Source organism: Canis lupus, chromosome 33, assembly GCF_011100685.1.
Source record: "Canis lupus familiaris isolate Mischka breed German Shepherd chromosome 33, alternate assembly UU_Cfam_GSD_1.0, whole genome shotgun sequence".
NCBI classification, from domain to species: Eukaryota; Metazoa; Chordata; class Mammalia; order Carnivora; family Canidae; genus Canis; species Canis lupus.
In genome coordinates, this window is record NC_049254.1 from 30,032,312 (window position 1) to 30,059,493 (window position 27,182).

At 47.0% G+C, this 27,182-nt stretch overlaps 3 protein-coding genes across 10 annotated transcripts in view; 1 reads left to right on the forward strand and 2 right to left on the reverse strand.

Moving 5' to 3' along the window:
• ZDHHC19 (zinc finger DHHC-type palmitoyltransferase 19) overlaps positions 1–1,021 on the reverse strand; it is a 34,587-nt gene extending 33,566 nt beyond the window's left edge. Inside the window, exons 1-2 of the mRNA XM_038583142.1 lie at positions 805–1,021; positions 355–476 (exon numbers count right to left, since the gene is read on the reverse strand). Coding sequence (XP_038439070.1) covers positions 355–476; positions 805–929 — 247 coding nt within the window. The 5' untranslated portion in view covers positions 930–1,021. The remainder of the gene's footprint in view (positions 1–354; positions 477–804) is intronic.
• Positions 279–26,699, forward strand: SLC51A (solute carrier family 51 subunit alpha). Of its 8 annotated transcripts, none has more exons than XM_038583135.1 (11): positions 279–1,557; positions 1,692–2,006; positions 9,133–9,204; positions 9,811–9,905; positions 19,997–20,151; positions 21,645–21,718; positions 22,125–22,283; positions 22,858–22,969; positions 23,262–23,408; positions 25,520–25,625; positions 26,309–26,699. In XM_038583135.1, exons 3-11 carry the CDS (start codon positions 9,167–9,169, stop codon positions 26,482–26,484), a joined length of 1,062 nt encoding a protein of 353 aa, XP_038439063.1. In that variant the 5' UTR covers positions 279–1,557; positions 1,692–2,006; positions 9,133–9,166; the 3' UTR covers positions 26,485–26,699. The 8 variants fall into 8 exon arrangements, with proteins under 8 accessions (XP_038439063.1, XP_038439064.1, XP_038439062.1 ...); XM_038583136.1 differs by having other exon boundaries at positions 279–1,254; XM_038583134.1 differs by having other exon boundaries at positions 279–2,006.
• Positions 15,773–19,866, reverse strand: LOC119877847 (high mobility group protein B3-like). The gene is made up of 2 exons (XM_038583244.1): positions 19,835–19,866; positions 15,773–16,301 (listed from the first exon to the last, which is right to left on the reverse strand). Exons 1-2 carry the CDS (start codon positions 19,864–19,866, stop codon positions 15,773–15,775), a joined length of 561 nt encoding a protein of 186 aa, XP_038439172.1.
• Positions 26,700–27,182: the final 483 nt, after the last annotated feature.

Genomic DNA, 27,182 nt, shown 5'->3' on the forward strand with positions numbered 1-27,182 from the left:
GAGCTGGGCGGGGTGTCCCGGTCCCCACTGAGCAAGCTGCCCAAGCGCAGAGGGCATCAAAGGGACGGTAGGCCTCCAGCCGGGAGAGTTCTGTGAGGACTCAGCCCCTCGAAACAGTCGGTGCGGTGGGGAGAAGGAAGGGGGAAGTGAGGGTGTCGGGGCGCCGCTTCCCGCCCCAGCGGCCGCGAAGCCCCGGGAGAACCTCCCGAAATCTGTTTTGCCGCGTGGCGTGTCCGTGGCTCACAGCAGGAAGTGCCAGAGGCGGGGCCCCGGCGGGGAAGGGTGCTGAGGCCGAGGCGGGCGGCGGCAGGAGCCCCAGGACGGGCCACCCCCTCCGCAGGCCCAGCGCCTCACCTTGGTGCAGGATGCCGGGGTCTGAGAAATTGAGTGAAACCAGACTGAAGACCGTGAGGACGCAGAGGAGGCCCGTGACCAGGGGAAAGGCCCACTCCCCGTTCTGGGCCAGCCACCTGCAACTGAGACCAGCGCGGCGCTCAGCCCTGACCCAGAGGGCCTGAAGCCCCCAGCCCCGGACCCCGTCACTGGGTCAGAACCCACACACGCCGGAGCCCGCTCCAAGTACCCAGGCTGGTGACAGATCCCTGGACACCCCACCGATCGTCACCGGCGGAACCGGCACCCGCAGCTCCCGGGGGTGCAAGCAGGGCCCCCAGGCCTCTGCACATGCGTAACCCCGGCCTGGAGCACCCCCTCCCCTCACCCCCTCCCGCACTTCCCCTGCCTCCCTGCTCCCATTTTCTGCCTCGGTAGGGACCCCGCAGCCTGTCGGGGAGGGAGGCTCACGGGAAGGCGAAGAAGAGGCCACTGAAAATGAGCAGCAGCGCGACGTTGAAGGCGGCAAACAGGCTTGGGAGGATCCAGGGAAGCGGGGCCCGAGGCGGCAGATGGGGCGCCTTCAGGAGCGGCATGGCCCGACCGCCCTCGCCTCCAGGGGAGACCAGGGCCACCAGGCTCCCTCGCCCCCGCCGGCTCTAGGAGCCCCATGGCCACAGCAGCCTCAGAAGCCACAGCCTAGGGTGGAAGGGAAGAAGTTCCAGTGTGACATCACAGAGGCCAAGGAGAAGGGAGGCCAGGGCCCTCGGCAGAACCGCCTGCAGGCGCCGAGGGCTGCTTCCAAGAGCAACCCCCGCCACCGTCACCACTGCACCCCCCTCACTTGTGCCAGGGAGTGAGAGCTCCCCCTGTGAGGTTGGCTTTGAGACGCCTGAGATCAGGGGGACACACGGGGAGCAGGTGGGTGATTGTACTCATCCTCCCAGGCGTGGTGCCAGCCAGAGCGACGGTGGTTGCTGTTCACCCTATCTCCGTTGTCTTCCTTTTTGTCATTACACCATGGAGGGGCAGCTGAATAATTCTCCAGGTTCCTTCGTTTCCAGGGTTGGCATCATGACACAATTCTGGGCAAGAGACATGATTAGAGGTCTGCTGAGGATTTCTAAAAAAGCTTTGCCTTGTCCCTTTCTTCTGGTCTTGAACCCACATGTGCTGGCTGGCGGTACCATCTTGAACCCATTAGGCAACGGCAACGGCAACACGGTACACAGAATGGCGTGGATGACATCGTTGAGTCCCTGGCCCAGACTTAAACTGGCTCTCTCTGGGCTACTTATTATATGAGAGGATAACTGGGTTTTCTGTTACATGCAGCCGACATTTGTCATTTGTTTTAGCTACTGAGCATCTGAACCCCTCTGTGCTTGGAGGATTCCCACACTGTACGTCTTCATGAAGGGCAAAGACCATTCCCCGTATCAATTGGAGCCCAAACTGCCAGATACTCACATTCAAAGCCTCTCCTGCAGCTGGGGAATAGCCCTGTGACCCAGCGCCACCAATTAGCCTCAGAACTGCCACCACCAACCAAGTTGGAAATCTTCTGAGATCCAGCAAGTGCACATATTTTCAGAGCTCTGTGTGTTGAAGTGTAATGGCCTTTTTGAAGGTCACTTCAATTTCAACAGTGATTGTGCTATTCTTCAACATGGGTAAGAGATGCAATGCCGGGGGTGCCTGGGTGGCATGGTCCATTGAGTATCTGGCTCTCGGTTCCTGCATCAGGCTCCCTGGGGAGTATGAAGTCTGCTTGGGATTCTCTCTCTCTCCCTCTGCCTCTCCTGTTCATGCTCTCTCTCTCTCTCTCTCTCTCTCTCTCTGTCTACAAAATAAGTAAATATATCTTTAAAAAAAATATGCAATTCTAAGAGATCTACTTTGGACTAAGTAGGAATTGGACTAAATGAGCTGGAACATTTTGGGGAAATTAATTTGACTAAAAACAGAGCAAAAGTCCCTCGTCAATGCACAATTATTGTTACTTATATTTTCTTGTCTATAGAAACATAGTTTTTCTTCATGACATTCAAATTACCGGGTTAAAATCAATGTAGTAAGAATGCTATTTTTTAAGGGGCACTTGGGCTGGCTCGGTCAGAAGACCGCTGACTTTTGGTTTTGGGGTTGTGAGTTTGAGCCCCACCTGTGGCATAGAGATTACTTAAATAAATAAAACATTTAAAAAAGGGAATGTGGGCAGCCCCGGTGGCTCAGGGGTTTAGCGCCGCCTTTAGCCCAGGGCGTGATCCTGGAGACCCGGGATTGAATCTGCACCCGCCTCCCCGCATGGAGCCTGCTTCTCCCTCTGTGTCTCTGCCTCTCTTTCTCTCTCTCTTTCTGTGTCTCTCATTAGTGAATAAATAAAATCTTAAAAAAAGGGAATACTATAATATACTTGATTGTATTTCAAATACTATGGTTTAAAATTTTAGCTATTTTCATTTGTCTTAATTAAATATAACTGTATGTATGCACATTTAAAATACCTACATATTGATATATATTACAATTAATTAATTTTTTACCAGTATATCTATAATAGGAGAGAATTGAGCTTGGAAATGATCTTTGCATAACAGTCTGTTTTCTTTTTTTTTTTAAGATTTTATTTATTTATTCATGAGAGACACAGAGAGGCAGAGGGAGAAGCAGGCTCCCCACAGGGACTCGATCCCAGGACCCCAAGATCATGACCTGAGCCAAAGACAGACACTCAACTACTGAGCCACCCAGGTGCCCCAACATGATGTTTTCAACATGATGCAATAAAAAGTTATTATGTGCTTTCTGCCAAACTTACTCAGTGGTAGAGAATCATGATCTCACCTAACCTAAAGGAATGATTTAATGGGGTCTATTCACTTATATGCTTTTTTGTTTGGGGGAATTTTATGACCATTGACAATTATAAGCAAATAAATAGAATGATAGGAGATTGCTCACCTCTTAAAAAGACTGAAAATGCTGTCATGTTACCTTCTGCTATGCCATGTAAGACTGTTAGTCTGATTAATAATATAGCAAATACTATTTATTTCCTATCTCAGGCACCTGTACTCTCATATAGCAACAGTTTTTTTAAGATTTTATTTATTTGAGGGCAGCCCGGGTGGCTCAGCGGTTTAGCGCCGCCTTCAGCTCAGGGTGTGATCCTGGAGCCCCCGGATCGAGTCCCACGTCAGGCTCCCTGGACAGAGCCTGCTTTTCCCTCTGCCTGTGTCTCTGCCTCTCCCTCTCTCTCCTCTCTGTGTAGTCTCATGAATAAATAAATAAAATCTTTAAAATAAAAAAAATAAATATTTTATTTATTTGAGAGAGAGAGAGAGAGTGTAAGCGGGGAGAAGGGGCAGAGGGAGAAGGAGAAGCAGGCTTCTCTCTGAGCAGGGAGCCCAAGGTGAGTGGCTCAGTCCCAGGACCCCGGGATCATGACCTGAGCCGAAGGCAGACGCTTAGCCAACTGAGCCCCCCAGGTGCCCCAATTATCAGTGAAGTCTTCATGGAACAGTTGTGGGGACCCATCACTTCTGTAGCTCACCCCAGTAGAGATTCCACTCCCCTCCATTCTGATAACATTAGCTGCTAGAACACGTTATCGTGCCTTGTCATCCACATACGGTTTCTCTGCTCCTCTTATTTTTGTCTGAAAGTCCCCGCTAGAAGCTGCAGAGCAGAAATCAGGTCTTCTGGAAGGAACAACAAAGAAGGACAGAAAGGGATACAGGGAATAGACACAGGATTACAGACTTCCTTAGAAAAAGCTGACGTGACCGGCAGGGCAGACACCTCGCTGTCAGAGTCAGTCTGTGGATTCCTTCCTCCAAAAACCCGCTTCTCCCCCAGCTAATTACTGTTCCTCCCAGTAATTAGGATTATATTCACCCTATTGTTCAGATCAAACCCACCAAGTCGCCTGACTCCTGGCTTTGTCTCACATCCCACATCCAGTTCACCAGCTCTGCCATCAAAATAGAATCTCACAAGTCTAAGCCACCACCCTTCCTTGCCTGGGTATCGCAATAACCTCCTAACTGGCCTGGGCCTCTTCTGTTCTTGGTCTTTATTATTATTATTTTTTAAAATATTTTATTTATTTGTTTGAGAGGGAGCACATTCAGAGAGTAGGGGCGATGGAAGAAGGAGAAGCAGACTCCTCACTGAGCAGGGAGCCCGATGCGGGACTTGATCCCAGGACCCTGAGACCATGACCCCAGCTGGAGGCAGACGCCTAACCTACTGAGCCACCCAGACACCCCTGTCCTTGGCTTTCAGTAGACTCTGGAGTGGTCAGCACTCCTTCTAGAACTTAGATCATGGCCTCTGGTCAGAACCCCCCAACTCCTGCCCACCTCACTCAGAATAAAGTCCAAAGTCCTTACAGCCGCCTTCCCTGACCTGGCTCCTCTAGCTTTCTGATCTCATTTCCTAACACCCAGCCCCTTGCTCGGGCACACGGGCCTCCCTGCTGTTCCTGACACACCTGCAGCTCCCATCCTGGGTCCTTCACACTTCCTCTCCTGTTTCCCTGGAGTTCTGCAGCAGAGCCTGCTAACTCACTTCACCCAGTGCTTTGTTCTCCCAGCGCCCCTATGCTGCACCGCCCCCTGCCCCCCCCCCCCCCAGCCCTAGAATACACTCCTCACGGCTGGATCTCGGGTCAATAAATGTGAACAGTTAAAACATCTTTTGCATAATTTGCAAGATGCTTTCCAGAAAGTTTATACACGTTTACTGTTATGAGCATAACCGTATCATAACACAAACACAGTAAATAGTAACATAAAGTAAGTTCTCAAATTTTACATGTGACAAATGACACCTTGATCTTTTCATTTATATCTCCTTGAATTACTTATGAAATTAAGTATTCTCCTACAACTGGAGGTCATTTCCTTATAGTTGTTTTGTGAATTGCCCTTCTACCTCTTTTGCTTGCTCACATCTCCATGTGGAAGGATTGGCGTACTTTTCTTTTTCTTGTGTGATAAATATAGATAACATAAATTTTACCATTTTAATCACTTTTTAGTGTCCAGTTCTGTGGCATTAAGTACATTCACCATGTTTTTTTAAGGATATTTATTTATTTATTTTTATTTTTATTTTTATTTTTTTTCATGAGAGACACAGAAAGAGAGAGAGGCAGAGACACGGGCAGAGGGAGAAGCAGGCTCCATGCAGGGAGCCTAATGTGAGCCTCGATCCCAAGACCCTGGGATCACGCCCTGAGCCAAAGGCAAACACTGAACCACTGAGCCACCCGGGGGGCCCTAATAGATGGTCCTCTTAATGCAGAAAAGGCATTTGGCAAAATCTAATACCATTGCATCATTAAAATACTGCATAGGCTAGGAACAGAAGGGACCTTTCTGAAAGAGCATTTATGGAAAACGCAGAGCCTAACATCATACTTAATGGTGAAAGACTGCGAGCTTTCCCTGTAAGATCAGGAACAAGACAAATACACTTGCTTTTATCACTTTCATTTATTTACATTATGCTGGAAGTTCTAGCCTGAGCAATTAGATTAAAAAGAAGAAGAAAGAAGAAGAAGAAGAAGAAGAAGAAGAAGAAGAAGAAGAAGAAGAAGAAGAAGAAGAAGAAGGAGATGAAGAAGAAGAAGAAGAAGAAGAAGAAGAAGAAGAAGAAGAAGAAGAAGAAGAAGAAGAAGAAGAAGAAGAAACTACCCACACTGCAAACCTCCACCTGCAGATGACACAAATCTGTGTATAGTTAGCCTTAAGGAATACACACACACACAATCAGAGCTAATAAATGAGTTCAGGAAAGTAGCAGCATCATTCGTAACAGCCCCAACGTGGAAAGAACCCAAATGCCCATTAACTGATGAACAAAGAAACACAATATGGCCTAGCCACACCGCGGAATGAGGGGAGCACAAAGAGGGGAGCACGGCTGTGGCTGTGCGCTCCAACATGGACAAATCTTGAAAACCTGCCGAATAAAAGAAGGCAGGCACTGAACACCATGTGTTGTGTGATAAGTGTCTATTTAGATAAGTGTCTGGAATCAGCAAATCAATGGAGAGGAAGTAGATTAGTGGTTGCCAGGCAACGGAAGGGGAAAAATTGGAACGGAGGAGGTTTCTTTTTGGGCTCCTGGAAATATCCTGCAATTAGATGAATGGTGATAGTTGTACAATGTTATGAATACAGTACAAACCCCTGAATTATAGACTTTACAACGACTCAACAGGTGAGTTTTATGTTACTTGAATTTTGTCTCAACAAGACATTTTTTAAAAAAGAGAATGGCCTTTAAATATCAAATGATTGGCACGCCTGAGTGGCTCAGTGGGTAAAGAGTCTGCTTTTGGCTCAGGTCATGATTCCGGGGTCTTGGGATCAAGCCCCACATCGGGCTCCCTGCTCAGTGGGGAGTCTGCTTCTTTCTCTCCTTGCTTGTGCTCTCTCTCAAATAAATAAAATCTTTTTTTTTTTTAATTTTTATTTATTCATGATAGGCACACAGTGAGAGAGAGAGGCAGAGACACAGGCAGAGGGAGAAGCAGGCTCCATGCACCGGGAGCCTGACGTGGGATTCGATTCCGGGTCTCCAGGATCGCGCCCTGGGCCAAAGGCAGGCGCCAAACCGCTGCGCCACCCAGGGATCCCTCAAATAAATAAAATCTTTAAAAATATATGTCAAATGGTGAGGACCCCTAAGGAAAACGGATGAAATTTATGGGCTTTTAATTTTTGATTTTTCACAAAATGATCCTTGCACTGAGAGGGCCAAAATTGAAGTGACAGGTGTCCTATCTATGTAATCATACAATTTTGTGATTTAAAGTAAAAAAAAAAAAAAAAAGAAGAATGATTCATTCTTCTTGGGTCTAAAACTCAGTGTTTGACTGCAGCTGTCCAAAATTTAGAAGAATCTGAAAATTAGAAGATGTCCCAGCTCATCTTCTCCAGCCATACCTTAGCTAGGGATGGGCCGGCCTTGCATCCTGGCCATGATGGCTCTGGACTAATCTGTGGGTCACACCTTCTGGAAGATAGAGACTCTGCATGCGGCAGAAGTACCCCCTCAGAGGAAAGGTCCTCCCTCTCACCAACACCCCTGTTGCTCCTCTCTCCACCGTCATCCAACCTAAGAAGTAGCCTGGGCCCCCCTCTGCATGCCGCGGCCTCCCAGCTTCTGCTGCCCAGTTGCAGACACAGAGCGTCTGTCCTGCCACCTTTCCTTCCTGCCTCCCTCTCTTCCCAATTCTGTCCTGAAGAAGTTTCAGAGAACATCCTTGGCGCCCTGTTATCTGCTCTGGGAAGTCTAAAGTTCAGGGCTTGGGACAATTAAGCTCAAGGCCTCTCACCAAGCCAGAGATGAATGACCCAGGGAGCAAGTTGAGGCAGCTGAGTCAGCCTGAGTCTGTCGGGGTGGGGCCAAGGCGAGCCATCCTTGCTGGGTCAATGCCCTTGATTTCCTTAGGGTGCCCTCCCCGCCCCCGACCTCGGGAGGTATCCAGGACTCCTGGATCACTAGACTGTCCTGTCCTGAGACTTCTGCTTTGGGAGGAGGGTAGAAGAGGGGCGGAACCCTGCCCGACCCTTGGGAGACATATTAGGTGTCTGGGGACAGGAATGAGTGTCCCCTTGGTACCACACCAGTAACTGCTTCCTCTGGTTTTAGCTCCTCGCTAGCCCACAATCCACTCTCTTGACCCTCTCAAGGGCCCTTTTCTTACTCTCAAAACTCTTACCTGAGTCTCAGCAGAGCTCCTAACCTGGGTCCCTTCTGCCTCTCTCTACACTCTTCGTGGCTTTCTACCCAAGCTGGCGTTAGAACCTCTCCAAGCCTCAGTTTCTTTACCTGTAAAATGGGAATAAAGACAGTACTGATGTCCCAAGAGCAGTTGTAGGGTTTCCACGAGATAAGGAATACGCTGCATTTTCTACAGCACTGGGGGCACCCAAAATGCTCAACAAACATTTGCTACTGCTGTTAAGCTTTCACTAGTTCATCAGTCACGTGGCCTCTTCTAAAGAGCACTCCGTGGGTATCGGGCCCTGTGCCAGGAACCCAGGGGTACTGTGCTTGGGCTCAATGCTTTGAATCTACTTGGAGAGAGAAGAGAAATCACAAACAGGTAATTTGGCACAGCTTTTCAGAATCTGTGCAAAAGCTCTGAAATCTCACTCAGCAACTCTGCCCCTTACGTACACCTGCAGGTTTGCTACATCCTTGGCTGCTGTTGGGCAGGATAAGCCCATCATCGAGATGAGGAGGGCTGAGATTTAGGAAACCCGCATGGGCCTCGTCTGGCTTTTCCAGCTAGTTCTCCCCTCTGCATGCCAGAACCACGGTGCCAATGCCACCGGGGATTTGGCATTGACTCAGCCAGGTTCTGGGAGACCGGATTTGAGGGCTGGTGGGACTGTAGGGAGGATAGACAACTTCATTCTACCACCACCCTAGATGATTCCTTAGAGGGGATGTAGGATGAGGGCTGGCAGGTGGCAAAGGGTGGCCAAAGGCACTCGTGGAGGGAGGAGGAAGGACCACACCTCGGGAGAGGGAGGAGTCAGGAACCAGGGAACTCAGCCAGCCAAGGGGATCAAATTCCTCTGGGGTGAACTCTGAGACAGTCTCTAGAGACCTGTGGGCAGGCGAAGTTTGAGAAAAGAGAGCCAGAGGGGAAGATCCTGTCTTTGCACTTACACGTGGCCCAGGTGTCGCTCTGACCAAGGCCAGCAGGCAGCAGGACCAGCGGGAGCCTCCCTCGGGGCCCTCACCTGCCTGCCCCTCCTTGCCCCTCAGAGCTTGCTGGGAAACCAGAGAGGGAGAGAAGACCATGGAGCCAGACAGGACTCAGATAAAGCTTGACCCCAGGTGAGTGAGGCCGGCAGGCCCAGAGCCAGGAGCCGGTTGCTAAGCAGTGGCCCCTAACACGCTGGCCGGTCCCTATCTCCTCGTCAGGGCCTCTGGTTCTCAGGACACAGAATGAGGCCGACTCAGAGTGGTCTGGCTGTCCTTGAGGTCCTGCGGGCCGGAGTGTGATCCTTCAGAGCCTTGGCTTTGCATCTCAAGTGGGAAGAGGAAAGCTCCAGAGGCAGGGGTGGTGTGGGGCAGGCACAGAGCCCCAGGCAGCAGGAGACTCAACCTTGGTGCTAAGGGACCACTCTTCCTCTGGGGCCCTGCTCTTTCTGGTCAGTCCCTGCACTGCTGCCCCAGTGGAAGTGGAGAGAACGGACTGTGGACTCTTTGGGCACCAAAGCCAGGCCTGTCATAGCCTGGGTGGCACCTGCCTTACACACTAGCCTGAGCTAATTTGCTATTTCCTCAAGAATTGGGGTGTCGAGGGGAAATGTACAGACACCCTGAACTCAGGAGGCTTTGAGGGAGTGTCAAATAATTGGTGTTCCTTCCGGTACTCCCCCACTCCCCTGTCCATGTCCCCAAGTCCCCATATTCTAGTGTAGGCTGGTGTCTCTACAGGTACACAGCAGATCTTCTGGAGTTGCTGACAACCAATTACAGCATCCCCTCCGCCTGCTTCTCTCACGCTCCCACTGCATCCCAGCTTCTGAGGGGTGAGTCGGGGGCCCTCCCCAGAGGGAAATGAGAGATGAGCATCCCAGCAGGAAGCCAGGACAGTGGGGTGAAGCTGAGGAGAGGTGGTCCTGAGCTGGCCAGCCTGGACAGGGTCTATCTCTCATGGTTGAGGCCTCAGAAAGAGGACCATGGCAACCTAGCCAGGGAGACAAAGCTGCGTGCTGGACCTCCCATGAATCCCAGCCTCAAGGCTCATTCACATTGCAGACACTGGCCTGGAGCATTTTTCAAACTCCAGAGCCATCCAGAGGATTCAAGATGGTGTCCATATGATCCAAGCCCCAAAGAATCTCCTTGGGGCCTGCATATAGCCTCTTCGGGAAAGTGTCCACATCATTCTAGAGAGGTGGTTTTTTTTTTTAAGATTTTATTTATTTATTCATGAGAGACACACACATACACAGAGGCAGAGACACAGGCAGAGGGAGAAGCAGGCTCCATGCAGGGAGCCCGACGTGGGACTCGATCCTGGGTCTCCAGGATCACACCCTGAGCTAAAGGTGGCGCTAAACCGCTGAGCCACCCAGGCTGCCCTAGAGAGGTGGTCATTATGAATAATGTTCTTAAAACAGGTGAACCTGGGGGCACCTGGGTGGCTCAGTCGGTTAAACATCTGCCTTCAACTCATGCCATGACCTCGGGGTCCTGAATGGAGTCTGGGCATCAGGCTCCCTGCTCAGCGAGGAGCCAGCTTCTCCCTCTCCCTCTGCTTCTGCCCCCTGCTCATGCTCTCTGCTTTCAAATCAGTCAATCAATCAATCAATGACATCTTTTTTAAAAATTAGGTGAACCTGTAAAAGTATTCTGACAGTGTTGGCCAACTAGATCTTATTCTTATACTGAATTGCTTCTGAAAGTGAAAAGCAGAAGATGGGACCCAGTTTATTCCCTGGCCACCTATATGACAACCAAATGACCCGAGCATCTTCACAACTGTGGCTCCCATCTAGATTTCATTTTGTTTTCCTACTGCGTGATTAAGCACCTCTTAGACGTTGATGAATAAGAGTCTATGTCTCTATGGTATCTTTTTTTTTTTTTTTAAGAATTCATTTATTTATTTGAGAGAGAGAGGGGAGCCTGATGCGGGGCTGGATCCCAGGACCCTGAGATCATGACCTGAGCCAGAGGCAGATGCTTAACTGACTGAGCCACCCAGGCACCCCCTCTACGGTATCTTTAACGTTTTTTCCCAACCTCCTTCCTGATGTTGTCACCTCAGTGAGCAAGCAGACTTTCTGAAACAGGATGTGGTTGGTCGAATCAGGAGGCAGGCACGGGCATGTGCTTGGACAACATTCAGTCTGGTTTCAGAGTGAATGACAACTGCCAGTGTCCAGAGAGGCTTTGCAGCTGTTCAAGGATTTGTGCCAGTAGGTAGCTGCTATATCCAGCTCTAGGAACCTCTTGCTTAGAGCGCAGCTTGTGGTGCAAGTGCTCCCTTACATTAGCAGTTGTCAACCAGAAGTAAATTTGTCCCCCAAGGAATTTCTGGCAACGGCTAGAGACCGTTTCAGTTGCCACAACTAGAGGGTGCCATTGGCATATAGTGGGGAGAGGCCCTGGATGCCGCCATGAATACAATGGAAAGCACCCCCCCACCCCAACCATAAGGAGTTACCTTGGCCAACGTGTCCATAGCGCTTTTTAGCCCGAGAAACCCTGCCTTACGCAGTAAACATGGATGTCACATTGCTTTGCTACAGATCGTGCAAATAGAAGCACCAGGGATGTTCAGGGCAGGGAGACCACTGTGGGTCTGATAGTGTAGCGAGCTGGGGAAGCAGGGGACAACCTGGAGGCCTGGCCAGGTGAGGTGCGGCCTGATGCGCGTCTGGCAGAGGGGCTGTACTTTATCCTGTAGACGGAGGGAGCCGCTGAGGGCCCTGAGATTGGGAGCGGCCGGACGGTGCTTCAAAATAATTAATCAGTAAACAGGGTGGACGTCGGGGAAGAGGGGCCGTGAGAGGCAGGGGTATACACTGGAGGTTGTCGCCCCAGCCCAGAAGGAGGAACAAGAGTCTGAGCCGGAACAGTGTCAGGGAAAGGGAGGGAAGGTCGGAGGACACAGGCAAGCCAAAGAAAGGGCAGGCCATCTGGGAAATAGCCAGATGGGGTGAGAGCGGGAAGGGGAGACTGTAAGCAGCACCCTGGGGATGTGGGCAGGGCGAGGGCAGTGGTGATGACCCTGAGAAACAGGAAAGCCAGGAAGATCTGAGGATTTTGCCTGAGATCTGGCAAGACTAACCGCTGCACCTTAAATCAGATGCCATTTAAGGAGGAGCTATGGTGGGGGGAGGACTCCTGAACCTGTTCCTGAAATCCCTGTGATATGATTGCAATTACAATCCCTACAGGATTTTTTAAAAAATGGACTCATCCAAACATTTCTGTGAAAGAGTGAAGTGCCAAGGAAAAGCCAAGACGGCTTTGGAAAAATGTTAAGGAGGGTACCTGCCCCACCAGGGATTAAGATTTATAATAAGACTAAGCAACAAGCAGTAAGTGCAAGAGGCCTAATAAGTAGATCAATGGAACAGAACAGAGTGCCTGGAAATAGAGCCCACTCGGGACGCACCCTGTGAAGGGATGCCACACACACTAGAGGGCAGAACAGACACTTTTGAAGCGATCTGGACAATTTGTGCCTATGGCGAATAAACCAATGTAAAGATAGCTCCAATGGCAGCTTTAATACGGGCAGCGAAAATACCTAAATGTAAAATGCAAATGTTTTTACAAAAGAAAATACAGAAAGATATCTTTATGATTGGGAGTAGAGAAAATGTCTTAAATAAAACGCAAGGAAGCACAAATGATCGTGGAGATTGACTCCGTAAGCAAACAAACTTCTCTACAGTTAAAAACACTAGAAGCAATGTTAAAAGCCAAACCACAGACTGGGAGAAGGTATTTTCAAGCCTAACTAACAAGGGATAAGTAGACAGTGTAAGAGAAATCACCCAATGCAAAGTGTGTAAAATATGGGAACAGACTGTTCAAGCAGAAGAAACCCAAATGACCAATATATGTACAAAAAGATATTCTAGGGGCACCTGGGTGGCTCAGCGGTTGAGCATCTGCCTTTGGCCCAGGGCGTGACCCTGGTCCCGGGATCGAGTCCCAGGTCCGGCTCCCCGCAGGGAGCCTGCTTCTCCCTCTGCCTGTGTCTCGGCCTCTCTCTGTGTCTCTCATGAACAGATAAATAGAATATTAAAAATAATACTCTATTTGGTTAGGAATTAGGGAGCCGTGCATGAAACAATATTTCACTACGGTGAATCTGAGGTGACAGCGAGGGCTCACGGACCACTGGTGGGAGTATAAGTGGGAGAGCCACGCGGAGAGTGATCAGCTCTCTGCAGCACTAGAGTCTCATCTCCTCCAGCTCAGAAAATCTGATTTTAAGTGTCCACATAAAATAACTCTCCTATATGTGCTAAGGAGACACGTCCAAGAATACTTATTGAAGCATTTGTTTGTCATAATGAAAATATATCATTATGAAAATAGATCATTATAATGATCATAATGAATATCAGAATATAATGAAAATAGTATCATGAAAACAATGTTGGGTGGAAAAAGCATTTTGCAGAATGAAGCCATCTAAGCAGAATCTTTATTTTTTTATTTTTTATTTATTTATTTATTTTTAAGCAGAATTTTTAAAGAAGGTTTTATTTATTTACTTGAGAGACAGAGAGCGGAGTGAGAGAGAGAGGGACAGAGAGCACGAGTGAAGAGAGGAGCAGAGGGGGAAGGAGAAGCAGGATCCCCAAGGAGCAGGGAGCCAGACCCGGGGCTCCATCCCAGGGCTCCACCCCAAAACCCCGGGATCCTGACCTGAGCCTCCAGCAGACTCTTAACCGATGGGGCCACCTAGGTGCCCCCATTTATGTAGATTTTGTAAAATGCAAAGCAATATAGCATGTTGAGTATGTACCTATGTTGTGAAAATTAAAACATAAGCAAAGAAGATACACACCACCTTCAGAACAGTAGTTCGCTCTGGGAGGTGAAGTAGGGAAGGGAAAATGATCCAGGAGGTATGTACGAGGGCCCTCAAATATATCTGTAGTGTTTTATTTTTCTAAAAATAATTGTTGAAGCAAAATTGGCAACATTGTAACACTCTTTAAAATGGGTCACGGCGGGACGCTTGGGGGGCTCAGCGGTTGAGCGTCTGCCTCGGCTCAGGACCCGATCCCGGAGTTCCAGGATCGAGTCCTGCTGCTTTGGGCTCCCGAGGTATTGGGCTCCTGCATGGAGCCTGCTTCTCCTCCTTCTGCCTAGGTCCCTGTCTCTCAAGAATAAATAAAACCTTTAAAAATAAAATAAAATGGGTCATGGGCATATTCCCCCATGCTCTATTATTCTTTTTGAAAATTTTGTAACTTGGGATCCCTGGGTGGCGCAGCGGTTTAGCGCCTGCCTTTGGCCCAAGGCGCGATCCTGGAGACCCAGGATCGAATCCCACGTCGGGCTCCCGGTGCATGGAGCCTGCTTCTCCCTCTGCCTGTGTCTCTGCCTCTCTCTCTCTCTCTGTGTGACTATCATAAATAAATAAAAATTTAAAAAAAAAAGAGAAAATTTTGTAACTTAAAAATTAATTAGAAATAATCATTTTTGACAGGCTGTGATGAAATGCTAGTTAAAAATGTACACAATTTTATAGTATAATTGCAGTAATACAATAGGTATGCCCTTTAACCAGGGTGGTTTTTTTTTAAGTTACTTTTTATTGAACAAATAATACATGCCAAGTGCTGTGCTAAGAGGTTAATGAGAGGATGAATAACCTGTCCAAGGTCAACAGCAAACAGCAAGTGGGACTTTAATTTGAACTCAGGCGTCTCTGACTCCAGAGCCTATGCCCTTCACTCCCATGAGGACAAATGTGCAAAAATGAAAATAACTTTTGGTTAGGAACTGACTGGCTGGAATTATGGGTGATACTCTTTCAAAATTGTAATGCTCTAATATTGTTTTCATTGTTTTAAAAAAAGTAATCTTTGCCATTTCTGACACAGTGGGAAATTTGCTAGTTGCTGAAGGTGTAATTGAATTCAAAATGGTCAGTTAGACAAGCATTTCCCAAAGTGTATCCCTCGGGATACTAAGCTCAAGTAGTGCTTCATGAACACAGCATCTATCGAGATACAAGTTTTGTAAAAGCTGTATTCTATAACTCCCACTAGGAAATTACAGTGTAAATCAGATTAAAAACTTGAGCATGGGAAGAAACAGGTTTAATTTTGTGTAAGGAACTTCCAAAAATCCTCTGGCCATAGGATACTTTTGTCCCATAAAATCTGTTAAGATGCAGAAAACATAAGGTAGGGGACAATCTTCAAAGAAGATAAATGAGCTTCATGGAGAAGAATAGCATCAGGCTATGGATGCTAAGAAACTTCTCCCTTTCTTAGCCTTCCTGCTGTGGCAGTGGATATTATGTCCTGTAGATACTACAAAGAAGAGAACTTAGAGTGGCACAGCCAGCAGTTATAAGAGGCTGCAAAACCATGTCTGTACTGGACAGTCACATATGCCCCCACCCCAGCTTCATAAACTTGAACAACTTCTTAGGGTTGCATTTGATTGTTCCACATTTCCTTCCATAGCTATGTGAACACACACCAAGGGCTAGTGTGTCAAACACTTAAGAAGATGGGCTTCGCCAGAAACTCCTGCATTCAAGCCCAGTCCCATGACTTCCAGACTGAATGACATGGGCAAGGTGCTCAACTCTCTAAGCCTAGTTTCCTGGAAAAGCCTATGAAATGGAGATGACAATAGGAATTCTCCTTTTTTTTTTTTTTTTTTTGACAGATCAACAGTTTTTTTAGTCGTCGTCGTCGTCGTCCTCCTCCTCCTTCTCTTCCTCTTTGTCTTCTTCATCCTCTTCCACCTTTTTCCGGGCAACTTTTGCGGGACCTTTTGCACCATCAAACTTCCCTTTAGACTTATAGTCAGCGACATCCTTCTCATACTTCTCCTTCAGCTTGGCTGCCTTGTTGTAAGGCTGCTTCTCGCTGTCACTTAAGTTATTTCCACATCTCCCGAGCTTCTTCGCCACAACTCCAATGGAGATTCCAGGGTTTGTCGATTTGCTCTTGGGGCGGGATTCTGAGCAGAAGAGGAAAAATCCAGATGGTGGTCTTTTGGGGGCATTAGGGTCCTTCTTCTTCTTGCCTCCCTTAGCGGGTCCATAATCCTTCATTTCCCGATCATAGCGCACTTTATCTGCCTTGGCCATTTCATCAAATTTCGACTTCTCCTTTCCAGACGTTGTCTTCCACCTCTTAGAGCACTTCTTGGAAAATTCAGCAAAATTGACAGGAACCTCTGGGTTTTTTCTTCTTATGTTTCTTCTTAAGTGTGAGGTTTATGTTTTTGGTTTATTTGGTTTTGGGGGCATCGGATTATATGTCCAATTGTTCCAGGACCATTTGTTGAAAAGACTTTGTTTTCCACTGAATTTCTTTTTGTATCTTTGTCAAGAATCAATGAGCCAGATTTGTACGGGTCAATGTCTGGACTTTCTCTTCTCTTCCATTGATCTGAGTCTCTCCCTTTACCAATACCACATCATCAAAGTTACTGTAGCTTGTATCCATCTTAAAAATCTATTAGTGTGATTCCTGTAACTTTATTCTTCCTTTTCAAAATTATTTTAACTTTTCTACCAATTTTGTCTCTCCATGTAAGATTTAGAACGAGCTAATATATACACAAGTGTTGTTGGGATTTTCATTGGAATTCCATTAAATCTATAAAGTTTAAGGAGAATCACGTATGATAGTGAGTCTTCTAAACCCTAAATGTGACTTGTCTCTCCATTTAGTTACATCTGTGGCTTCTGTCATCAGCATTTCATAGTCTAAGTATACAGATCCTGGACAAATTTTGTTGGATTTATAGCTAAGTATTTATTTTCTTGGAACTATTGTAAGTGGTATTGTTTTTCTAATTTTGGTTCCCAGTTGTTCCTTGCTGGTCTACAGAAATACAATTGATTTTTGTGTGTTTAAAAAAAAAAAGTTCTTTCATTCAACAAATGGCCACCATTGCTGTTCCAGGCACTTGGAGGTGGAACAGAGACCAAACAAGATTGACAAAGTCCCTGCCTTCCTGGAGTTTACTGGAAGGGGAGGACTAGGGCTGGGCAGCAGAAAATAGGCACCTAAATAAATATGTAACCAAACTCAGTGTTGGGGGCGGATGGGGGGCAGTGTCCTACTAGGCACTCAGGGAAGGCTGGCTGAGCAGGGGCATGTGAGCAGAGAGCTTGATGAGCAGAAGCCAGCCACTGGGAGCCCAGGGAGAAAAGCTGAATGGGCAGAAACCAAGTATCATCAAGTTCTGGGGGTGGCACAGCTTACGCGATTATTGGGAGGCTGAAGGAGTGGTAGGGAAATCCTCAACCTCAATAAACAGGGAAGAGCTGAGCTGCCGTCTTTGAGATTGAGGAGCACAGGGCGTGGGAGAGGATGAGGGATCAGCCCAGGAGACCAAGGGTCAGAGCCCAGGAGGGGGACTGTGGTTCTGGCAGTGGAGGGGGGTCTATGGCCATACCACCCTGAACGTGCCCGATCTCATCTGGCAGTGGAGGGGGGCAGCTTTTCAAAGAGGAGGGAGCAGTCAAGACAGTGAAGACTGAGAAAGTCTCTGGCCTTGAATGGCTTTGGAACCGCTCTCCTTTTACTCCTGGCTCTCCCTGAGCTGGTGAGGACAAGGGTCAAGCAGGGGTGGGCAAGTCCCTTCAGAAGAGGATGATTCAGCCTTCCCACAACAGACAGTGGTTTTTAGAAATCTGCTGAATTGGGGCACCTGGGTGGCTCAGCTGGTTGACCGTAGGACTCTTTTTTTTTTTTTTTTTTAATTTTATTTATTTATGATAGGCACACAGTGAGAGAGAGAGAGAGAGGCAGAGACATAGGCAGAGGGAGAAGCAGGCTCCATGCACCGGGAGCCTGACGTGGGATTCGATCCAGGATCTCCAGGATCGCGCCCTGGGCAAAAGACAGGCGCTAAATCGCTGCGCCACCCAGGGATCCCTGACCGTAGGACTCTTGATTTTGCCTCAGGGCTGTGATTTTAGTCGTGAGATTGAGCCGTGTTGGGGGGGGACGACTCCACACTCAGTGGAGGGCGGAGCACCCTCCGCCCCTCCCCACCTCGTGTGCTCTCTCTCTCTCTCTCTCTCTCACTCTCTCTCAAATAAATAAATATATTGTTTAAAAAAATCTACTGAATTAATTTGGGTTTCTGCCTATCTGGACTTACCTTTTGTGTGTATTTTCTTAACTAAATATTTTTATTGTAAAAATAATTCAGGTACAGTAAATCTGAAAATCCAGAAAAGTAGACAAAGGAAAAAACTATATTCCCATCACTCAGAGAGAGGCACTGCAAATATTTTGATGGTATTTCTTTCTTTCTTTCTTTTTTTTTTTTTTGCTTTTACTTAACATTAGTCGAAATCATACCATACCTCCAATTTTATGTCTTGTTTTTGCTTTTTTTTATGTTAAAGATTTTATTTATTTATTCATGAGAGACACACAGAGAGAGAGAGAGAGAGAGAGAGAGGCAGAGACCCAGGCAGAGGGAGAAGCAGACTCCATGCAGGGAGCCCGACGTGGGACTCCAGGATCCCAGGTCTCCAGGATCACATCTGGGCGCTAAGCCGCTAAGCCACCCCGGCTGCTCCCAATATTCTTTTTTATCTGCCAAAGAATATTCAATTAGCTCAGAACCCTTTCTTGAAAAAAAAATCTTTTTTTCCCATAAATTGTAGGAGAATTTTGTCATAAGTCAGATGACTATATATGTGTGGGTCTATTAATAATTTTTTTGTTTTTTGAGTGCTAATGAGTTTTTTAAAAATAGTACACATTCTGGGATCCCTGGGTGGCGCAGCGGTTTAGCGCCTGCCTTTGGCCCAGGGCGCGATCCTGGAGACCCGGGATCGAGTCCCACGTCGGGCTCCCAGTGCATGGAGCCTGCTTCTCCCTCTGCCTGTGTCTCTGCCTCTCTCTCTCTCACTGTGTGCCTATCATAAATAAATAAAAATTAAAAAAAAATAGTACACATTCTTCACAAAGATTTTGAGGTAGCATCTCTGAGGGTAGGACCTGGACACCTAGCTTTTAACAACTGCTCCCTGCTCAGTGAGGAATCTGCTTCTCCCTCTGCCTCTCACCCTGCTCATCCTCTCTCACTCTCCCTCAAATAAATAAAATCTTAAAAAAAAAAGAAAACTATTCAAATGATTGCAATAAACACTAAAAAAAGTTACTGGACCACATTTAATGTAAGACTAATTATAAGGCCAACACGAGTCAAAAGTCCTTGGAATCTTTACTTGTATCCATTTCTCTTTTGTTAAAATCCCTTCCTAATGTCCCAGTTTCATGACATAATTTTTGTAATCAAATTTAAACAGCTCTAAAGTATACCATTAATTACATTCTGCTTTAATTATAATGTTAATTGGTCCACGTCCGCTAGCATGACACCTTTCACTGGGAAGTAGTAAAGTTAAATAGGCACTGCCAACCTCTTAATTCAAAAAAAAATTTTTTTAAGGATTTTATTTATTTATTTCTGAGAATACACAGAGAGGAGAGAGAGAAGCAGAGACACAGGCAGAGGGAGAAGCAGGAGCCATGCAAGGAGCCTGACATGGGACTTGATCCCGGGTCTCCAGGATCAGGCCCTGGGCTGAAGGTGGCGCTAAACCACTTGAGCCACCAGGGCTGCCCCTTAATTCAAAATGTTTGCTAATGAAGTGAAAGCTTGTTGGGTGTCTATCTCCTGGTTGAGCTAAGCCTTACCATGCCTAGAATTAGTCTCTCATCCATGTAGAAGAATGACTACTTTTCAGCTCCGTGTTGGATACCCTAAGTGTAAGAGAATGCCATTCTTCTGCATGGGTGGGAGCCTAGACCAGATAATTCTAGATACAGCAAAGCAATTTAGATCCAAATGAAGAAGCCCATATCTGCTTCCCCTCAGTCCTGGACTTTAGCTCAGGAAAGTCTGCCCTTTCTTCCCGCTTTAGCACTGGGCCCTGAGGAAATTGCCCTGACCATCATTATGACTTTGTTCACCCTGGGCTCGGTCGTCATCTTCCTGGAGGATGCTGTCTACCTATACAAGAATACCCGTTGCCCCATCAAGAGGAGGACTCTGCTCTGGGGCAGCTCTGCACCCACGGTAAGGGCCTTGTAGCTGCCCTTTGGGAGGAACTCAACAAGACAGAGCAACCATTTTGAGAATTCCTCTAAACTCAGCAATTCAAGTTGGCAAAGGGTTGCCTGCTTTTACCCTCTTAGAAGGTTAAGAGGAGTTGTAATGTGATTTCCATTTGCAGTCAGGACCCTATGCTTGGAAGGCCAACGGGCAGTGGGACAGGGAGCTTGAATTCTTAGAGCCAAGAGACAGCTGGAGAAGCTGCTCAGCCACCAGCAGCCGCACTCACTACTTTCCACCACACTATTACTGTTAAGAGCAGGCTTCTTTCCTGGACAGGAAAGCAGTGTTCCTCAGAGGGGAAAGAGGGAAAGATTTTTTTTCCTCCATGGGGACATATTCAGCTCTCCCCTTACATAGTAGATCTTTTTAACTCACTCTCACAGACATTATATACGTCTCTGGCTTGCTCCCAGGCCATAAGACTGGATTTCGTTTCCTCCGTGGTAAGGTCTGCGTGTGTGTCTGGGGTAGAGAATGGAGCCTGTGAGGTCCTTTTTTTTTTTTTTTTTTTTGTATTTTTTTAGCAGAGGACACTCAAGTCCTCAGAGATGCTCTAGTAACATGCGATGTTGAAATGGAAGGGTTGGATCTTGACTCACTCCCTCCTAAAAATGAACTTACCTACACTACTCCAGGGATAAAGGATGAGATAGTCTTCAGAAGAGTGCGTGACTTGGAACGCCTGGGTGGCTCAGCAGTTGAGCGTCTGCCTTCAGCTCAGAGCGTGATCCTGGAGTCCCAGGATCGAGTCCTGCATCGGGCTCCCTGCGAGGAGACTGCTTCTCCCTCTGCCTGTATCTGTCATGAATAAATAAATAAAATAAAAATCTTAAAAAACAAAAAAGAGCACCTGACTTGAGGTGACCTGCTGTCTCTAATCCTAGATATAGAAGACACTGACCACTGAATTTTTTTTTTTTTTTTTTTTTAGGATTTTATTTGGGGCACCTGGGTGGCTCAGTGGTTGAGTGTCTGCCTTTGCTCCGGGAATGATCCTGGGGTCCTGGGATCAAGTCCTGCATCAGGGTCCCTATAGGGAGCCTGCTTCTTTCTCTGCCTGCATCTCTGCCTCTCTCTCTCTCTCTCTCTCTGTATGTCTCTCATGAATAAATAAACAAAATATTTCTTATTTATTCATGAGGGACACACAAGAGACAGAGACATAGGCAGAGGGAGAAGCAGGACCCCGGGGATCACCTTCTGAGCCGAAGGCAGATGCTCAATCACTGAGCCACCCAGGTGCTCCCTGAACACTGAATTAAAAATAAATAAATAAAAACAAACCCAAAACTTAAAAAAATTAGTTGATTTATTTTTCCAGCTGACCACTTTTAAGTAATGATGCCTCACATGTTCAGGTTTTGCCTCCTTGAGCCCTTGCCACAAAAGGTTTGAGAGGGTGAGCACAGAGGCTCCCTTCTTGCCACAACCAGCTTCTGCTTCTCTCCAAATAGGTGGTGTCTGTGTTCTGCTGTTTTGGTCTCTGGATCCCTCGTTCCCTCATGCTCGTGGAAATGGCCATAACCTCGTGAGTGTCCTGCCCCGCCCCCAGCTCTGAGCTGGGTACCCTTTTGCTCCACACTCACCCAGGACTCCAGAGTCCATCTCTTCTTTTATCCCAGATCCCTTCCACAAATCCCTGCAACCACTGGGATGGAAACTTGCTAATCAGGTTGAACTTCTTAAACTTCTGGTGCTGTCCATCCCGTCAACCATTTTGCTCCTATGGGTCCCAATTCCCCTCTCTCTCAGCCCCTAGACCCTGTCCTCTCTCTCCCTCTTGCTGGGTCACATGGTCTGAATGCGTGAGCCCTACTGTGACCCCCTCAGTGAGCACCCCCTCTGTTGCACCCTTTCCAGTCTCTTGGTGTGTGGTGTCCTCTCAGCTGGCTGCCACCTCCCACTCTGTGAGGCCACCTCTGCTCCCACTCCAGGTTTTACTCGGTATGCTTTTACTTGATGATGATGGCCATGGTGGAAGGCTTTGGTGGGAAGGAGGCAGTACTGAGGACACTGAAGGACACTCCGATGATGATCCACACAGGTCCCTGCTGCTGCTGTTGCCCCTGCTGCCCTCCACTCATGCTCACCAGGTAAGGTGGGAGGGAGAGGCTCCTTCAAAGAACAGGTTGGCCTCTACCTGCACTCTCCCAAGAGCCTCTCCGGCCCCCTCAGCCCTGCTTCAAGCCTCTTGGGATCAGGCTTGTATGGAACAAAGCCGGTGATGAAAGGGTGGGCATCCCACAGCCAACATCCACACATTGGGCACCCGTTCAGGGGTGAGGATGGCAGAGGGAGGAAAGAGAACTCCAATTTCCATCATTTAAGCTCACTGCTGCCTACAAACTTTAGCTACATGGAGTAAAGTGGACTTTGGTCTACATACTTGTCCCTGCTGTCCATTTTGGTTGATGAGGCTGGGGTCAACATTCTGATAGTTCCTGCTCAAAAGGCAGAATTCTGGTCTGGGGCTGAGGGGGAGGCAAGACGAGGGTTCCCAGTGTTCTCAACATTCCGGCTTCTTCCTATATCCCCATCCATTTAGCCATTTCGTTATCTATTATGGCAGCCAAGCCTCAGCTCAAGGAGCCCAGGTGAGGGAGGTGGAAGGTGTTCTTGAGGTGGGCAGTTTGTGGGTTCATGTTTCCAACTCTCCTTTTCCTTCAGGAAAAAGCTTCAGCTGCTGATGTTAGGCCCATTCCAGTATGCCTTCTTCAAGATAACACTGAGCCTGGTGGGCCTGTTTCTCATCCCCGATGGCATCTATGACCCAGCAGATGTAAGCCAGGAGCAAGGGGCAGCAAAGTTCCAGACTCACTTAGTACCTCTGAGCTCTGGAAGGAAGAGCCAGAGCCAACATCCCCTGCAATGGGGCCCCATAGACAGGGGAGGCCCCGCAATGTGTGGTTGTGGAAAAGTAGAGGCTTGGAGACTCTGGTGGGGGAGAAGAGTGTGGAATAGGCCAAGGCTTTGGGGCTTTTTTCATTACCTTTCCCACTGTGGAAGAGGAGAAATAGGAGGAGGAGAAAAGGCTTGCCTCCCTCACGGACTACTTTCTGATCTGCCACCAGATTTCGGAGGGGAGCACAGCTCTGTGGATCAATACTGTGCTTGGTGTGTCCACCCTGTTGGCTCTCTGGGCCCTGGCCATCATTTTCCATCAAGCCAAGATGCACCTGGGCGAGCAGAATATGGGAGCCAAATTTGCCCTCTTTCAGGTAATTATACCCTGAGAGAGAAAAGATGGGTAATTTTAGAGCTACAAACAATTAGGGTTAGGAAGTGAGACTAATAAAGACCAAAAGTGGGTCTGGGAATCTTCTTAAGCCCAGGTTTTCTTTTTTTATTTTTATTTTTATTTTTTTCCCCTCCCCCCACCTTTTTTTTTTTTTAAGCCCAGGTTTTCTATGAGATTTAGAAAATGTCACCTGTTCCTTCCCAGTTTTTGCTTTCCTGTGCTGTAGTAGTTTCTTGGTGCTGTCCTCACAAAGTATCACAAACTGGGTGATTTAAAACAACAGAAATGTATTGTCTCAGTTTTGGAGGCTAGGCGTCCAAAATCAAGGTGTCCACCAGGCCATGCTCCCTCTGAAACGATAGGGGAGATTTCTTCCTTGCCTCTTCCTGACTTCCAGCGGTTTGCCAGGAATCCCTGGCTGGCAGCTGCATCACTGATTTTGCCTCCATCACGACATGGCATGTGTCTTGTGTCTCTTTCTATCTTCTTATAAGGACAACAGTATATCAGAATAAAGATCCACTCTCCTCCAGCATGACGTCACCTTAACTAATGACACCTAATTATGCGGTTTCCAAATATGATCACATTCTATACTTAGGTACCGGGGGTTAGGACTTCAACATACCATTTCAGGGGACCCACTTCAACTCATAAAATGTGTCTTATCGACCTTAAATTCTTCTACCTTTCCTTTTTTTCTTTTTTCTACCCAGTACTTCCTAAAGCTCTATAACTCATCATAGTTATGAACTACCCACACCACACGTTAGGGACTTTTCATACCTTACATCTAAATTTTCACAATAATCTTAGGAGTCATTATTATTTCTATTGTACCAATGAGCCTTGCTCCAGGTACGTAGGTATGGGGCTAGAATTTAAACCTCCAACTGTCTGACTCCCAAATCTGCATTCCTTATCAGGTTGCCTCTTCACCTGCACACCTTCTGAAAGTTCTCTGCAAGGCATGTTTGTTCACTTTTGACACTTTCCATTCTCTAAGCCCAGAGAATTTTCACCAAGTGCGATGCCTTCTGGCCCAATCTTGTTTTCCTTCTCTATTCCTTCTGTTCCTTTGCTAGGCCCTTCTATTCCCATGGCCTAGTGACTGCACTATAGTTAATAGTGTGATTTCGCATAAATTCTCATTTGATCTATGCAGATGCCTCTGAAATGTGGATTTCTGGGCAAATAGTAGGTAGAATTGAAGAAGAGAGAGGCCAGAAGAGCCAAAATGAGACAGGGACTGAAAGGGCAGAAAGGATCTGGGCCCCAGAAGCTCTTAGGGTCACGCCACAAGGTCAAAGCTCTGTGACTGCCGAGCCTGCCAGTGACTATCATGGGGAAGCCTGCACATGCTGAGTCTGCCTTGAAGAGGCTGATGCTTCAGAAAAGTGCACTCAGTGAGGGCAAGTACTAAGACAAATGGTGTTGCTGAAGCCTCTGGACAGATTCTTTTTTTCTTATTGTATTAAAATACACATAACATTACAATATATATAAAATTTACCATTTTAACTAGTTTTAAGTGTACATTTCAGTGGCATTAACTGCATTCACATTGTTGTTCAATCATCACCACCACCAACTTCCAGAATTTTTTCGCCTTCTACACAGAAACTCTGTACCCATTGAACATTAATTCCCCTTCCCCCTTCGGCCTAGCCCGTGGCACGGTAGAGATTTTTCAAAGAGCACCTTCATGGCCAATTGCCCATCATTCTAGGAGCAGGGATCTCAGGTCCTTGAGCCAGATGGAAATAGTCTTCTCTAACCATCTACCTTTTTCATCCATGAGTGACTATTAGTAGCCATGGCTGAGATAGGGAAATAAACATGGATCCCCGATTAGTCATTGTTTCTTGTCACCAATTCTCATAAAATATTGGGTAGAGGACAAGACTGTAATTTGCCTACAGATTAAAACTCCACAAAATTTTACTCAAGTGAGTTTCAGCCCTCTGTAAGTACACAGACTGCAAGTCCAGCAGAATGGATTGTGGAGAGACAAGCACAGCAGAGGGGCAGCTGGCCCCAGTGCCACTGGTACTGGGCCAAGTCTGCCCTTGTTTCTCTTCTGTTCTGCAGACGCTCCTCATCCTGACTGCTCTGCAGCCATCCATCTTCTCAGTCTTGGCCAGCAGCGGGCAGATTGCTTGTTCACCTCCCTTTTCTTCTAAAATCAGGTCTCAAGGTGAGCACATGAATTCTTCTCATTCCAGAATGAGAGAAGGGAGGGTCAGGGAAGAGATGACCTTAGAATAGAAGCTGGGCAAGCCTGGTTTCTGCTCAGAATACTCAGAAAGGGAAATCCTAGTGAGGTTATAAGAAACAGTGACTTCTCTGACCACACAGAGGAGACCAGCAATCCCATAGCTTGAGGCCAGTCCTCATGTGCAACCCAGGAAGCCATCCTCAGCTTCTGGGAGAGTAATGGGTAGGGTCTGAAAGCAGGAAGTTATACTGATTGGGGTGCCTAGGTGGCTCAGTTGGTTAAGTGCATCTGACTCATGACTTCAGGGTTGTGGGATCAAGCTCCATGTTGGGCTCCACACAAGCATGGAACCCACTTGGGGTTCTCTCTCTCCCTCTGTCCCCCCACTCACTTTCTCTCTCTCTAAAAAAAGGTCACGCTGATAAAACACACCAAAAAATGGGGCTTAATGCTAGCCTCAGACTGCAGAAGTTAAAGCCAAGTTCTGGTTCTGGCTCTACCATTAATCTGCTATGTTACTTATGAAAGCTTAATATCTCTAGGTTTGGTTTGAGGACAAATTGGAGAAAGTGTTGCTCAACTCATATGCCAGGGCTACTAGTGGGATACCATCTATACAATTTAGCATAATTCATATTATATCAATTCATTGCATGCTACAGTGATGAACTGCCACCTGCTCGTACTGGAGACTTTTCTAATGACTGTGCTGACACGTGTGTACTACCGAAGGAAAGACAGTAAGGTTGGATATGAGCCTTTCTCTTCCTCAGACCTGGATTTGACTTCAAAGTCCAAGATAGATGGTTTGGACATTGAAAGAGACTCTACACATTAAATGGGCACAGGATTTCCTCACTGTCCCTCAACCTTGACCAAATGGAGATGAATTCATTTTCAGCACCAGCTGGCGGATTACATTTGACTATAGGGGCAAAGGAGAATTATGGAATAGGAATTCCATAATAATAGGCAATTATTTTGGATCTTGCCTGGAGAAGTTATTTTAAGTTTTATAATAAACAGGATAGAGTTTAAAATTCTATAATTGCATACATTGCCTCTGTGGGTGATACTATTAGCCTTTGATGCTTATATATTGAAAGGTCACTCTGAATTTTCCCAAAGCCAACAAAGGGGAGAAAGTATACAGTAGTTTACCTGTTATAAGAACAGGAATAGAAGTCAACCAGGCAAACCTCTGTTTATTGTAGCATTATTTACAATAACCAAGACATAGAAGCAACCTAAGTGTCTATCAATAGATGAACAGATAAGGAAATGTGGTATGTGTGTATATATATATAATGGAATATTACATAGTCACGAAAAAGGATGAGATTGTGCCATTTGAGACAACGTGAATAGACCTGGGTGGATATTATGCTAAGTGAAATGAGTCAGCCTGAGATAGACAAATACTATGATGCCACTCATAAATGGAATCTAATAGAAAATGAGTAAACAAACAAAGAACAGAATCAGAACTATAAATACAGAGAGTTGATGGTTGCCAGAAGGGAGGGGGTAGGGAGC

Excerpts from the sequence above, each read along its gene's own strand:
- SLC51A (XM_038583134.1), top strand. The coding sequence starts at position 9,167 with ATGGAGCCAGACAGGACTCAGATAAAGCTTGACCCCAG. Across the intron at positions 9,205-9,810 it reads CAGATAAAGCTTGACCCCAG|GTACACAGCAGATCTTCTGG; the intron begins GTGAGTGAGGCC and ends GTGTCTCTACAG. Across the intron at positions 22,284-22,857 it reads CCTCCACTCATGCTCACCAG|GAAAAAGCTTCAGCTGCTGA; the intron begins GTAAGGTGGGAG and ends CTTTTCCTTCAG.
- LOC119877847 (XM_038583244.1), bottom strand. The coding sequence starts at position 19,866 with ATGCAGAAGAATGGCATTCTCTTACACTTAGG. Across the intron at positions 16,302-19,834 it reads GGCATTCTCTTACACTTAGG|AAGAAACATAAGAAGAAAAA; the intron begins GTATCCAACACG and ends CTCACACTTAAG.